Source organism: Lipotes vexillifer, unplaced genomic scaffold (assembly GCF_000442215.2).
Source record: "Lipotes vexillifer unplaced genomic scaffold, Lipotes_vexillifer_v1.1 scaffold40, whole genome shotgun sequence".
Lineage (NCBI taxonomy): Eukaryota > Metazoa > Chordata > Mammalia > Artiodactyla > Lipotidae > Lipotes > Lipotes vexillifer.
The window spans coordinates 3,567,782-3,582,733 of record NW_006771578.1 but is presented as its reverse complement, the minus strand read 5'-3'; the positions used below and the strand labels follow the sequence as shown (position 1 = coordinate 3,582,733).

Here is a 14,952-nt window from a genome sequence, read left to right as displayed (position 1 = left end):
GGGAAAGAAGAGAAGGTGGTCCAGACCTGAGCCCTGAAGCATTGCAACATTTAGACGTGAGGAGGGAGAGAAGTCAGCAGAGGTCCATGAGGCAGGAGGAAAGCCAAAACTACTGTGTTGTGGAAGCCAAGAAAAGAGTGAGTTTTAAGGAGGGATGTTAGCATTCACTTATATTAAATAAATAGTGCTGTCAGGTCAGGTATGATGAGGACAGAGAAACGCCATTGGGTTTGGCAATATGGAAGGCATTGGTGACCCTAGATAGAGCAGTTTCACTGTTGTCATGGGGTTAAAAGCTGATTGGAGAGGGTCAAAGAATGGAAGGTGAGGAATTAGAGACAGTGGCTAGAGATGATTGTTTTTGAGAAGTTTTGCTGTGAAAGGGAGTCTAGAAATGGAATGATATGAGGGAAGAGATGGAGTTAAGGGAGTTTTTTTTTTTCTTTTTGTGCTTTTTTAAAAATTGGGAAATATCAAAGTTTGTTTATGAGTTGACAGGAATGATCCAGTAGAGAGGAAAATTAATGATACAGGAAAGGCGGATTAGTTGTGGAGACATGCCTTTAGGGTGGTGCTGGTGGGATGGGATGAGGACATAAGTGGGGACAGTGCTCTTTTCTAGGATCAGGGATACGGTGGTATAACATGACCTCACATGCCCCTTTACACACAGCTTCTCCCTTCTGTCTCACCACATTCCTTTAGACCAAGTTGATTATCTTTCTTAATTACTAATTTTTTCTTCTGTGCTATATCTTATATGTTCTTTTGGATTTAATGTGTCCCATGTAAGACTTAGCATGAGGCAGCTGGTGATATTTAACACCAGTTTTAATTTTTGTGCCAACAGGTGAAGCGAAAAATTTATTGCCGTATCTTGGACCCAACAAAATGAGAGATTGTTTCTGCACCATAAATTTGGACCAGGAAGAAGTTTATCGTACCCAAGTTGTTGAAAAATCTTTAAGGTTTGTAAAAAAATTGGTAAATTATCATTCATATGATATATATTGAATAAAAGTTTTTACACATTTTCCTGACTGTAATCATCAAGAAGACTTTCTTCATCTGCAACTTTTATTTTCCTTATAGATTCTGAGTTCATTTTAGAGTTACAGAATCTCAGAGTTTGAAGGAACCTTAATGTTCATTGAGCTGGACTAAATGCCTTACACTTAGTTCCTCCTGACAATTATTTTTGACAAGTAGTCATATGGCATTTGCTTAATAATGTTCCAGTGACCAAGGAGTTCACTGCCTCCTAAAAGCAGCCTGTTAGGTCTTAGAACTATTCTGACTCTTGAAAAGCTCTTCCATTTAATTGATTAATGTCTGTCAAAAGGAGAACCTACCATATGCCAAGAACTTGCTGGGTGCTATTTATTCATACATCCGCAAGAACAAGATACCCACAGTGCTTGCTTTCATGTGGCTTTTCCTTGCCTCAAAATATGTCTTCCTCTTAATTGTTCCTAATTGTGTCCCTTGGATTTCTGGAGAACAAGTTTAATCCATCATTCACGTGAAACTCTTTCAGGTTTTTGAAAACAGCTACCAATATACCTCAGTTTTTTCTCTAGGCTAAATTTTGCCCACTCACTTGAACTTTTCTCAAAGTACATCATTATTTTATTTCTCTTGAGAATAAATTACCCCTTAACGTTTATAAAAGTCACTTAACTAAGTAGGGCATTGTAAGGGAATGAACTCTTACGCAGATTTGTCATTTTGGGGAAGTGTAATAGCACTGCGAGAGTATCATAGTAAGTTATAATTCATAAAATTGAGATGTGCCACCTCTTCCCTGTAATGGTGTTTGTGGATATAATTCTAGTGCAGAGCTGTACTGGAAGGATGCATTCTTGTTCAGAGACAGGACTTAAAATAAGGGAGTGAAGAGTTGTTGGAATGAATGTATGGTGGATGAAATATTTAGTAACCCAAGGAGATTTGTAGTATACTTCACATCTTGAAATCGTAGATCACCTATCCCTGTTGTGTTAGAGTTTGTTATTATTTATGTAAATGATGAAACTGAGTCACCAAAAGCCTGAATAATTTGTGCATGTAATAAAGGAAGTTAGAAGCAAAACTGGGATAGGGACCTGAAACTATTTAAATCTCAATTTGTTATTTAATGTACGTTGATTCCGTATCAAACAAAAATCAGTTATATACAAAACTAGTAATTTTCAATAAATTGAATACTTGTGGTAGTTTCTAGTATGTAATACAGCTTTGTAGATGAATAACTAAAATAAGCTTACTATTTTTCCAGAACTCTTGCCTGCCTTTCCAGATATTTGTGTGGGGGAAATGATAAAACCAAGTATTTTTATCCATCTTAAATTATTATGCTAGATGCATAGCAACTTGGAAGATATTTTAAGGCTAGCAATGGTTACCTTAGGTCATTTCAGTATAATTAGACTACATGTTTCTTGGATTCTAGGTGCCTCCTAGAGTTCTTCCTTGTGGAATAGGGTGAAAGAATTTGTAGTATAAACCCTTGCTCACCTTGCTTTCATTTCAGTGTTTTCTACCCTAGTGAATGTTGCGATAAGCTGTTAAGTCAAAAGTCAGTAGATATCATTTAGATCTTTTATGGGTTCTGAATATTATAGTTTTTATAGGTAGTCTGGATATAGAATTTTTCATGGCAGGTAAGTAGGAGTCACATATGGCATCCATAGCTCCTAAATCTCTACCTCAAATCCTTTTAAGAAGTAGGTGGTCTATAAACAAATTGAGTAGCAACACTTCTTGCACCTAGTGCTTCTCTTCCCCACACCAGGAATTTCCTTAGGAGTGATATGCAGGATTATAGGTCAGTGATAACAGTAGAGTATTGCTTTATAAAAACTATATGTCTAGTTATTGCTTCTAACCAACGTTGTTGAAAACTTTTTTTCAAAATGGATTGATGAATTAATTAATTTGTAAAATAAAGATGTGGGCGCCCAGATGTGGGGATTAGGTTGTTGAGATTGTGATGATACAGTGATACAGATGATTTAGTGAATAATTCTCATCTTGTTCTTATTTGGCTTTAGAATGTGTTTTAAAAATAATATTTGAGTGTGGATATGTAATATATAAAGGAAATTCTCAATTGTATATGAAATGATGCAAAGGAGAAAAATACCTAAACCTGTCTTTGCCTAATAGTTATTTTTGTGTTGATTGCTATATTGAGACTAATTAGAAAGACTATTTTGACAGACCACCTTTTAAGTTTATTTTGGTTACGTTTGAAGTGAAAAATATATTGACAAAAATTGACCGGGTATTATAACAACTAAAAAGCTAAGTCAGCTGTTTTCTGGACAGGGTCAGAAATGACTTCTTTAGGAGTCATTTACTTGGCATTTTAGCTTCTTTTTAAGTGGTGACATCCTGAAGAGATTGCATTTTATGGTGACATTTTTAAAGTACCTTTTGTTCTTTAAACATTCTCAGGAAAGAGGTACTCTTGACAAAAGATGTTAACTAGAATTTCAGAAATTCATGTCTTCATAGGAGAATTTAAATATCAAAAGAGCATTCTTAAAATGAACTTAGAAAAATAAGCTGTTTCGTAGGAGAAACTCTTAGCAACTTGGGGGTAGACAAAGATTTCTTTACTTAGGATGCCAAAAGCACCAATCATAAAAGAGGAAAACTGATAAACTGGATTTTATCAAAATCAGAGCCTTCTGCTCTTTGACACTGTCAAGAAAATGAAATGGCAAGCCACACCTAGGAGAAAATATTCTGACAAAGGACTTGCATCCAGAATTTATTAAAGCAAACAAACAAACAGACCAAAAACCCAATAAGAAGACAGACAAACCTTTTAAAATATGTGGAGGAAACTCAAACAAATAGTTCCTAAAATAAGATATACAAATGGGCAACAAGCACAGGAGAAGATATTCGGCATTGTCAGTCATCAGGGAAATGCAGTTTAAAACCACTTCTGTCACTACACATTCTTGAACATAATGTGTCACGGTAGATATCAGATCACTGGTTCCCGTGACAGTATGGAGTGAGTCATTGCACAAGGGAACTTTGTTCTTTATCTTGATTGGGGTGGAGATTACACAGGTATATACATTTATGATGTCACATTCACTAGAATAGCTATTTTTTTTCCAAAACAACTTTTTATTGAAGTATAGTTGATTTATAATGTTGTAGAGTAGCTAATTTTAAAGAGACTTTCAGTAGCAAAAGTTAACAATGACGTGGAGCCGCTGGAGCTCTTATCCCTCGCTGGTAGGCATGCAAGATAGCACAGCCGCACTGGAGACAGTTTGACAGCTTCTCATAAATTAAAAGTTCACCTACCTTTTAACTCAGCAATTCTGTTTTTAGTTACCTGTCCAAAAGAACTGAACACATAAAAGAGCTTTGTATAAAAATATTCATAGCTGCCTTATTTTTAATAGCCCAAACTGGAAACACCTCAAATGCCATCACTAGGAGAATGGATTGTGGAATATTCATAAATGGAATATTACCCAGCACTTACAACAGATGAACTAATGATATACACAGCAAGATGGAACAGATATCATAGACGTTAAGCCGAGTGAAGGAAGCTGGACACAAGTGTACATACTGTTTGATTCCATTTATATGAAATCCTACACCAGATCTTTAGTGCTAGAAATCAGATCACTGGTTGCCTGTGACAGGTATGATGGAGTAACTGCAGAGAAACAAGAGGGAACTTTGTGGGGAGTTGCAGTGTTACTATATCTTGATTGGGATGGACACTCTGCAGGTTTATAAATTAATCGAAAGTCATTAACCTCTGTACTTTAAATTAGATTTTATTTTATGTAGTTTATACCTCAGTAAAGTTGATTAAAAATAACCTATTTTAATTTTTTAAAGTATGTTTTAAAATAACATTTTACATAGCGTTATTCATTTTAGGTGTTATGTATTATTGTGATTTACATATTTTTGAGATGATGATGGTGTGAATGACACTGTCCTCAGCTCTCATTTGTGTCCACTTTAGGTGAGCATGACCCCAGGCAGTTACTGGATCTTCTGTCCACAGGACTCCAGAAAATCTGTTTGTTCAGAGCCCAGCCTGGCAATCGAGGTCCTTTCAGAGTTCAGCTTGGTTTGTACAGGGTTTAGCTGAAACTTAGCATAGAGAATTATTTTGGAACTCTCGAAGCTTTTCTTTATGGTGTTTAATCTGTAATTTTAATTTATTTTATTGAAAATATTATAGGAGGACACTGTTGAATTTAAATTTAATGAGCTTTCCCCCTTTTCTCTTTAGCCCATTTTTCAGTGAAGAATTTTACTTTGAGATTCCAAGAACTTTCCAGTATTTGTCTTTCTATGTTTATGATAAGAATGTTTTACAAAGAGACCTTCGTATAGGTATGTACTATTCATAATTGTCTTCTTCGTGTTTATATTCATTCTTTCTCTAAGTATAAAGTGTTGAAAACAACAGAATAATATATTCTCAACTTTCTCATCCTTTCCTGTAGACTTCATGTTCATTTGTGGATCTGATTTTTAATTTGAATGCTCAGCTTGGGTGACACTTCCTCAGGGAAGTGACATAACCAATCTCCCCCTAGTCATGGTACCATATGTTTCCATAGTACCTGGTGGGTCCCCTTCTGTAGTATTCATTATAGTTGTTCATCAGTTTGTTTGTTTTTCAGGTGTATCAGAGTCTATTTGTCTACTTCTTTTATGTCATTAGTAAAGCTTGATCCTGGGTAGAACTCTGATTTATATGAATCTGATTTGACAAATCAGTTTGTTGTTTAATGTCTAGGTGCTCTAGTTGAATATATATGATATTTATGAAGGCAGAGACTGTCACTGCCCAAGTGCCTTATATTTAGTAAATGCTCTGTAAATATTGTTGAATGGTGCAAAGAATGTTTTTTACAAAGATCACAGTATTTGATCCCCACCAAAGAACATCTGTTTTTGAAGTTTTTCTAATAGAAGTAATAATTCGGTTTAATCTAGTCATATTCTTCTCTCTGGCTGTATTGGTGACCGGTAACTGTTTCTTAAGTAATTGTCTGAGGTATGATCTGTAGGCATCGACTAGGACAAAACTAACTGGCCACATATTGTCACGTTCATGGTCTTTGCACTACTGTCTTTGAATAACAGGTAGAGGTCTGTAATTTACATGCATTACTCTCCCTTTTTAGTGTCCTGAATTTCATCATCTCCATCTCTCCTTTCCCATTTGAAACATGCTCATCTCCTACAGTTCAAATGATTACGCTTTATTTGGCTTTGACCTCTTAACTACCGTCTAACTTGTTTCTGCTTTTGCTATTGAATTCCTTAACAAATGGTCTATATCCTTCTGCTTCCTACTTATTTCTTTTTAAATCGCTGTAATCTGACTTCATTTTTCTGACAAACTTGTTTTTGAAGTTTGCCAAAAATCATTTTAGAGCAGATAAAATAACCTTTTAAAAACAATAATACTTTCTCTTAATTGTAAAATTATTACATGTTCTAAGGGATTGGTAATGACTCTGCATAAGAACAGTTATAGTTAATAATTTGTGTATTTCTTCCCATTCTTTATTTCACACATTTATATTATTACATTGTACTGTTTATTCAAGTTTTTTTCTTTTTCATTTAATATCTAATGATCCTTTTCCCATGTCATTAAATATTTTTCACAAGTAATTTTAAAAATATCCTTTCTGTAGGAATGTATTATCTTAACCACTCTTTTCGTGGTAGAGATTTATGTTTCCAGATTTTTGTTACTCTAAATGGTGTTGCTATGAACATCCTTCTGCATAAATTTTTGCATGTCTTTTTTTCTAGGATAAATTCTTAGAGGTGAAAGTACTGAGCCAAAGTGTTTGAATATTTTTAAGGTTTTTTCTATATATATTTTTCCGTTGGCTCCCAGAAATATTGTACTAATTTACATTCCCCCGAACATGACATGGGTGTAATCATTTCACCATACCCTGGTCATTCTTGGATATTGTCATTGAAAAAATTTTTTTTGCAGTTTGATAGGTGAAAGAAATATTTCATTTTAACTTGTATTTTCTGATTATTAGTGAACTTGAGGAATTTTTTCATACGTTTATTGGTCTTTTACATTTTTCTTCTATGAATTAGTTAATTCTTTTGCTTATTTTTCTTTTGGATGGAATTTTATCTTTTATTTATTCTGATGCATCCATATTTGATAAATATGTTAACTTCTGTCAGCTATATACATAACAAATACTTTGTCACAAAAGGCATTTTCATAGTTTTCAATCCTCGTCTGCCTCTGTGTCACATTAGACTCTTTGGATTGCTTATTCAACTTGTTGAAAGCCAAGGAAAAGGCAGTTTAATGACATTGTATTTTCCTAGTTGTCTTCCTTCTGACTTCTTTACTTATATGTAGACTTTTCTCTGTGTAGCAAACCCTTAATTATGGATCACCCCTGAGGCTCCATCCTTAATTCAATTAAACAAACATTTACAAACACTTGTCTATGTGGCATACAAAAGATGGGGATATTAAGGTGAATAAGATTCAGGTTGCTCCCAGGTTTTCAGGCTGATCTATACTCTAATCCTAATATATTTAATAGGGCCTGTTCTGGAGGTAGGAACAAAGTACTTGGGAGCACAGAGTAAAGAAGAGTTAATTATGTTTGGTGGAGGATTAACAGAGACTACCTAGGTAGGAAAAGGAAGACGTTTCAAGATAATAGGGATTAGCAGAAGCAGAGAAGAAAAAGTGAATCATGTTTGTGGTGTATCTGCTGGAAAATGTAAATCACTTAGGCCAAGGGTGGTAGAAGATGAATCTGGGAATATGAATTGGACCAAGTTGTGGTGGACCCTCAAAACTGTGTTAAGGAATTTGGACTTTATCCTGTAGACAGTAGTGTTGAGCCTTTTAAGAATGAGGAACCTTTTAAAAATCGTATGTAACTGCATATACGAATATAGTTTTGTAGTTTAACAACTTCCTATGGTGTAAACAATAACTTTCAAACTACAAACTCAGAGTCTATAGGTTACGTATTTAAAGCGTGTATACATATATACACATATATATAACTATATATACCCGTATTTTTAAAGTATATGGACATCTACTTTAAATATGTCATCTGTAGCAGCGGTCCCCAATCTTTTTGGCACCAGGGGCCAGTTTCATGGAAGACAGTTTTTCCATGGACCGGGGGAGGGGTACGGTTTGGGGATGATTCAAGCACATTACATTTATTGTGCACTTTACTTCTATTATTATTACGTTGTAATATATAATGAAATAATTATACAACTCACCATAATGCAGAATCAGTGGGAGCCCTGAGCTTGTTTTCACTTGCCACTCACCGACAGGGTGAGTGAGTCTGCAAGCAGTTGATTTATTATGGTCTCTGTGCAGTCAAACCTCTCTGCTAATGATAGTCTGTATTTGCAGCTGCTCCCCAGTGCTAGCATCACCGCCTCAGCTCCGCCTCAGATCATCAGGCATTAGATTCTCATAAGGAGCGTGCAACCTACATCCGTCGCTTGTGTAGTTCACAGTAGGGTTCGCGCTCCTATGAGAATCTAATGCCACTAATCTGACAGGAGGTGGAGCTCAGGCAGTAATGTGAGCGACGGGGAGCGGCTGTAAATACAGATGAAGCTTTGCTGGCTTGCCTGCCGCTTACCTCCTGCTGTGCGGCCCGGTTCCTAACAGTATGGGTCCGTGGCCTGGGGGTTGGGGACCCCTGATCTACAGTTTATGCTTTAGAATGGAGAGAGGTTAAAGGCAGGGAGGCCATCAAGGAGGCTATTATCAAATGAGATGAGTAGGGTAGTGGCAGTGGAAATGCCAATGAGGGAATGTACTTCACAGGAGTAGCTTTAAATAGGATTTAGGTACTAAGAAGTTAAAGAGGATATAAGAAGGGGAAGAGTTAAAAATGGTCTTGTTTCTATGGTTGTCATTAACTGAGATACGGAGCATTCAGGATGGGAAAGGGAGATGATGACTTTGATTTCAAACAAGTTAAACTTGCATTACCTGGGGAGTATCTTGGTGGACATGTTGGTTGACTGTTGGAAATACAGATCTGAAGCTCAGAGAAGAAATCTGGATTTGATGTGGAGATATGGATTTGAGAGTCATTAGCACTGAGTGATACTTGAAGCCTCTGCTGGAATGAATGAAATTGCCCTGGGAGCATTTAAGGAGGGTTGCAGGGAAAATGAGGCTTTAGTGAAGATTGATTAAATGTATCAGGAAGTTGGAAGAGAGATAGAAGAGATGAATATCTCAGAAGGCAAGGAGATCTTTTAATGGCAAGACTAGAGAGAGGTAGAGTAGGATAAAGATTGGATAGAGGCTGTTGGTGATTATTAATGACCCTTGAGAGAGTGTGTATCTTTGATTGACTAAACATTTTAAGAAAATGTTTTGTAATTTTCATTACCTATTTACAAGTAGTCATTATATAGTATTTCTTGGAAAGGCCTTTAGTTGAGGTTTATAATTATGATTTCCAAAAGCTGCCCTTGTTTTGTTTTTAAAGTAAAAATCAGTCCTTTGAGGAGTGGTATCAGAAGGCCATAACTTGGTGTGGGAACTGTTAAAAAAAAAAAAGTTTATTCTTATTAAGAAATAAAGTTTCTACATTTAGTAGAAATTGTTTTTCCTTTTACAGATAGGAATTATTATTATTAAAGTAAACACAGTTCGTACATAGCCTTTAATTTAAAGTTGGAAAATAATCTTGGTATTTTCACTTATAAATTTTTACATTTTTTTTACTTTAACGTATTTTTCTTTTGTCATTAACAACTCATAAAGTTAGGCGGCACTTTGTTGTTTTTAATTTTGAGCTACTGGAAATTGAGTTCCCTCGATTATTTTATAGTGGAGTTGCCCAGTTGTAGGCTAAACAGTGCCATAGCATTTTCTGGGAATGAAATTTGAGCTAGGGTTGAGAGAGCCACCTTTTAAACTTAAGAAGATCTAAGAATGTGTACTTGTTGAATAGCTTTAAAAGCCTGTTTTGTTTTGTTTTGTTTTGTTTTTTAAATGAAAGCTGCTTTATTTATTTATTTATTTTTGGCTGTGTTGGGTCTTCGTTTCTGTGCGAGGGCTTTCTCTAGTTGTGGCAAGCGGGGGCCACTCTTCATCGCGGTGCGCGGGCCTCTCACTATCGCGGGCTCTCTTGTTGCGGAGCACAGGCTCCAAATGCGCTGGCTCAGCAGTTGTGGCTCATGGGCCTAGTTGCTCTGCGGCATGTGGGATCCTCCCAGACCAGGGCTCGAACCCGTGTCCCCTGAATTGGCAGGCAGATTCTCAACCACTGCACCACCAGGGAAGCCCAGCCTGTTTTTTATTTTTAATTGTATAATAATATATGGATATTTTCCTTTTTGTAAAAAAATTTTTAATTATAGTATTACAGACAATTAATTTTGGCCACTGACCCCCCTCCCAGTCCCCTTCCTGGAAGTAATAACTGTTATTAATATGAGGCATAGTTTTTCATATTAGGAATCCTTATATGCCAGGAACAGTTAGTATGAAAACTTGATTATAGATTAATTGAAAACTTGAAACATAGGAACCATGCTGCAAAAAGATAGAAAATTGTAAAATTAAGGCTTTAAAAGTCTTTTACTGTGTGATATATTGTCCTAAGTTATAGTGTCTTCTTCCCTTAAAAAAGGAGAAAAAGAGAAGAGAAAAACTTCATGTAAGAATAAAATTCCATTTCCAGTGAGGATCCTAATAATATTAACACATGTATATTTAACCTTCTAATGTGTATTTTCTAGTTATTTTAGTTTTCAGAGGGATCTAGGCTTAAGCAGTTAAACCATGGTTATCTTAGTAGACTGGTTAACTTGTTTTTCTTTCCCCATGGTTTAGAATGTTATAAGAGAATTTCAGTAGGATATTAGAGACCTGAATTCCTTTCATGACTCTATCACTAACTGCCTTTGTGACCTTAAGTAAGTCACTCTACCTCCTTAGGCCTTGTTCACCTATAAAATAAGGTTGGGTTTAAGATAGCGAAGGTATTTCTTAAACCCTTTGAATTGTAATTTCTCCTGGCATTTAGCTCTTAAGTCAAACCAACTGTTTAAAAATTGCTTATGACTACACTTTTGTGTCTGCTTGCATAGAGACTGTATCAGTTATCTATTGCTACATAACAAATCACACCCCAGTACTCAGTGGCTTAATTTAGCAATCATATATTTGCTCATGATTCTGCAGGTTGTCAATTTGGGCCAAGCTCATCTGGGTGGTTCTTCTGGTGGTCTCACCTGGGGTCACTAATGTGCAAGTTACCTGAAAAATTGACTGGGCTGAGTAATCTGACCCATATGTCTGATGGCTGGTGCTGTCCATTATCTGGGCCTTCCACTCCACACGGTATTGAGGTTGCAAGAGGGTAAGCCCTACTGCAGGTGCTTATTAAGACTACTTGCATTACATTTGCTGATGTCCCATTGGCAAAAGTAAGTGGCATGGCCAAACCCAGAGTCAGTGCTGGAGGGGACCACACAGTGGCATAGAACAAGGAAGTATGATTTATTGGAAGCCATTAATATACCAGTCTACCACAGAGACCAAAAGGTATCAATCTAAACCCTGTACACGAAGGCATCTAAATGTTGCCATCGATTGAATTGCTGTTACTGATACTGCCAGAATTTGTTCAGTCCTCTGGTTCTTTTTCATCTTGTCTAGGCAGTCACACTTATCGCTACTTTTATCTGCCCTTTCAGCCATTTCTACTAGTAGCCAAGTAGGAACAAGGCCTTCAAGATTTTGCCAGTTGGCGATCTGTATCAGGATGAAATTTCTAAGAATATGTTGTGCTTAAAAATGGGGGCCTAGTATAACGTGATATTTACAGACGGTAAGAAAATGCTGCTTAGAAGTGGTAATGGAAAGCTAAGAATACTTTTTTTACTTAGAGACCAACAGAAGTGGTTTCTGTGTCCACAGTTCCTTCATTTCTTTTTGTGTTTCCTCTCCTTGTCTGATTTTAAGGAACTAATATAGCATCTGGTATATATGTGTGTATATATGTGGTCTAAGCTCTTTCTGTCTATGGGTTTGTCAGTACAGTGGGGAAATGAAATGGTACCTTTAAATAATGTGTTGGGTATTTGGTTCCTGGGGTGGTTGGTTGATTTTTTTATATATTTGTTTATTTTCAGTGTCGGTGATCTCACAGCTAGTGAAATAATGAGTTAACTTTGTTTAAAATAGTAAACATTAAACTAAAACACTTTGGAGACCGTTGGAGGCATGGAATAGGTTTCATTAGAGCTGAAAGTTGTTTCAAATACAGAGGAGGTAAATGAGATGTAGAATTTAAATAAATTGCCCAAGATCACACAGCTTAATAAGTAACAGAATTAGTGTCTGTAGTGTCTGTAGTGTAGACCCTACAGAGTTAGTGTCTGTGTTGGAAGGAACATGAACAGGCTGGCATACCTTGGTTTTGAAAGCTGGCTTTAGCACTTATTAGTGGGCAGGTTTTTGATATCATTCAGCTTTCCTCATCTGTAATATATGCTCTTCCCCCAAGATTGTTATGAAGATTAAACAAAATGTGTAAGAATATTTACTACCTGGTGGCTGTTCAGTAAATGCTGGCTTTTCTTTCAGTTCAGTGCTCTTTCCACTGTATCAGGCTGCCTACCTTTAATATTTAAAAGCTGTCATCTAACCTGTTTAACTAAGGATAGCTCACAACGGATAAGAATGATGAACGATTTTTTTGGTCTTATTTGCATTTCAGACACTTGTTCCTCCCCTCCCTGTTCCTCTCCTCCTTCTCCAAATTCCTTTCCCCTTTACCTGCCCACCTTCCTCATTCATTCCTTTATTCATTTTCCCTCCCTGCCTGCCCTCCTAACCCTTCTCTACCCTGTTTGGTTCCCTAGGGCCGATGACATATATTTCTTTTTCATATGTTATATTGCCTGTTGAAGTGCTGAACATGTTGCAGGTATCCTAATACCTAATGACTTCAAATATTTTTCTTTATTTTTCTCTTGTTCTTTGTCAGTTTCTCTGACTTCTTGAGATCATGTGTTCTTCCCTGCTTCTTCAGGCTGACTAAATCTTTACATTTTAGAAACTGACATCTTAAAAGGAACTTGATAAGAATAAGAGCTGGCAGTAAAATTGCAGGTTTTTCTCAACTTAACAAACGGCTTATTTATACGGCTAGTCAGAAAAGAGTTTCCCTCTCAAAAGACAAGAACCATTCAATTCTTTTGTGACAGTGAGTACCATGGATACGTGAGACATGAAATAGGAGGACGAAGGTCCTTGCCTTAGGATTTTTTTTTTTGACCTGTGAACTAAGAGGGGATTCTCTCTTGGGAAGGCACTTGTGACAAAGAAGATGTGTTTCCAGTGATCTGAGTTGTGAGTTATAAATAGAACAGGTAGATTCCTACTCTAGTTTTTAGAAGCATTATTGGTTAAATAGTCTTTAGTTAAGGAAGTCTGGAAATCAACTCACCATTTAAAATACAAAGCCATTGTGATTATTTGTTGAATGAGTAAATGAATCAAACCAGAAAACTTCTGAATAAACTTTTTTAAAAGCCTTCTTTTAAGTTGGGGGCTTGCTTTAGTGATGTTTGTATGCATTATACATGCACATGTATGTACATCTACATACACATTCATAAATTATGTATAAAACTAAAAATCCTGGAAATTGTAGAATCAGGGTCTTATAATATTAAATTTTTAAATAACAGCTTTATTGATGTGTTATTTACATGCCATAAAACTTACCCTTTTAAAGTGCGCAGTGCAGTGGTTTTAAGTATATTCACTGAGTTGTGCAACCACTACCACTGTCTACTTCTAGAATAAAATTTTAAAGACAGTTTTTCTGTTTGTTTTCCTGTTATGCCTTTTCTTTCCACTTGATACACAAAAATTGATATATCTTGACAGAAATTTTTTTTGCTGTTTTCTCAAAGTTTTCAAATGTTGAACTAAAAGATCAAGATGGTCATAAGTGAAAAGGGTATGAAGTATAATTAGGGTACTTAAAATGGAAATTCTTGTTTGATAAAATAAAGTGAACTATTTTTTACTTTAGCATACATCCTTTGTTGAAGCTTTTGTGTTGAATGTTGGAATAAATTGTCGGTCATATGCAAAACTATGTCTACTTCTTAAAACTTGAATTGAGGAAGGAAATGCTTTGTACCAACATGGCAAATACTTCATTATAATAAGAACATTTCTGTTTCTTCCTCTCATACTACTTTGTTCATTGTACTGTATCTGTCTCTGAGACGTAGAAACTCTTTAGGGAACTGCTTTGATTTTGTGTGTGTGTGTGTGTGTGTGTATGCATTGAAGCAGCATAAGCAGTGTTTACAGTGTTTTGATAAAGCAAATTTTTAATAAAATTGTTTTAATCTCATAATTTCAAGTCAGTTTTCAAAATTATTAGTGACCATATGATACTGTTTTTCTGTTCTCTTAATTGGAGCTTATAAACTCTTATTAAATGCAGATATGTCTGCTCAGACAGAACATATGGTTTATTCATAGTGTTAAAAGAGTTGAGAGGATTAGTTTGCACTATCATTGTACATTGAAAACGCAGTTGCATATAAATACAACTGAGTTTTGGTCTAAACCCCTAATTCAAAATGGCCCAGAGAAGGGTCTGCCAATGGGTAGAGGGAAATGAGGCACATTTTCATTTTTTAGGATATAGAAAAACGCTTTATAAAAATGGATTTTTTGATATCAACAGATACAAATTATTTTTAAATGTTTTCTACAAAGTATTATATGTAACAGTGCTAATGGTTATATATAATATGTTTCCTCATTGTTTTACTTATTTCTTACAGGAAAAGTAGCCATCAAAAAAGAAGACTTGTGTAACCACAGTGGCAGAGAAACTTGGTTTTCCCTAC

The 14,952-nt window shown here is 35.7% G+C and overlaps 1 protein-coding gene across 2 annotated transcripts in view; it reads left to right on the top strand.

The window, feature by feature from the left end:
- Window positions 1-14,952, top strand: part of RASA2 (RAS p21 protein activator 2) — a 119,906-nt gene that overhangs the window by 26,914 nt on the left and 78,040 nt on the right. For both annotated transcript variants that reach the window (XM_007446965.1, XM_007446964.1), the window contains exons 2-4: window positions 851-968; window positions 5,288-5,391; window positions 14,887-14,952. The exon at window positions 14,887-14,952 is cut by the window's right edge and continues 44 nt beyond it. In XM_007446965.1, the coding sequence (XP_007447027.1) occupies window positions 851-968; window positions 5,288-5,391; window positions 14,887-14,952 (288 nt within the window). The remainder of the gene's footprint in view (window positions 1-850; window positions 969-5,287; window positions 5,392-14,886) is intronic.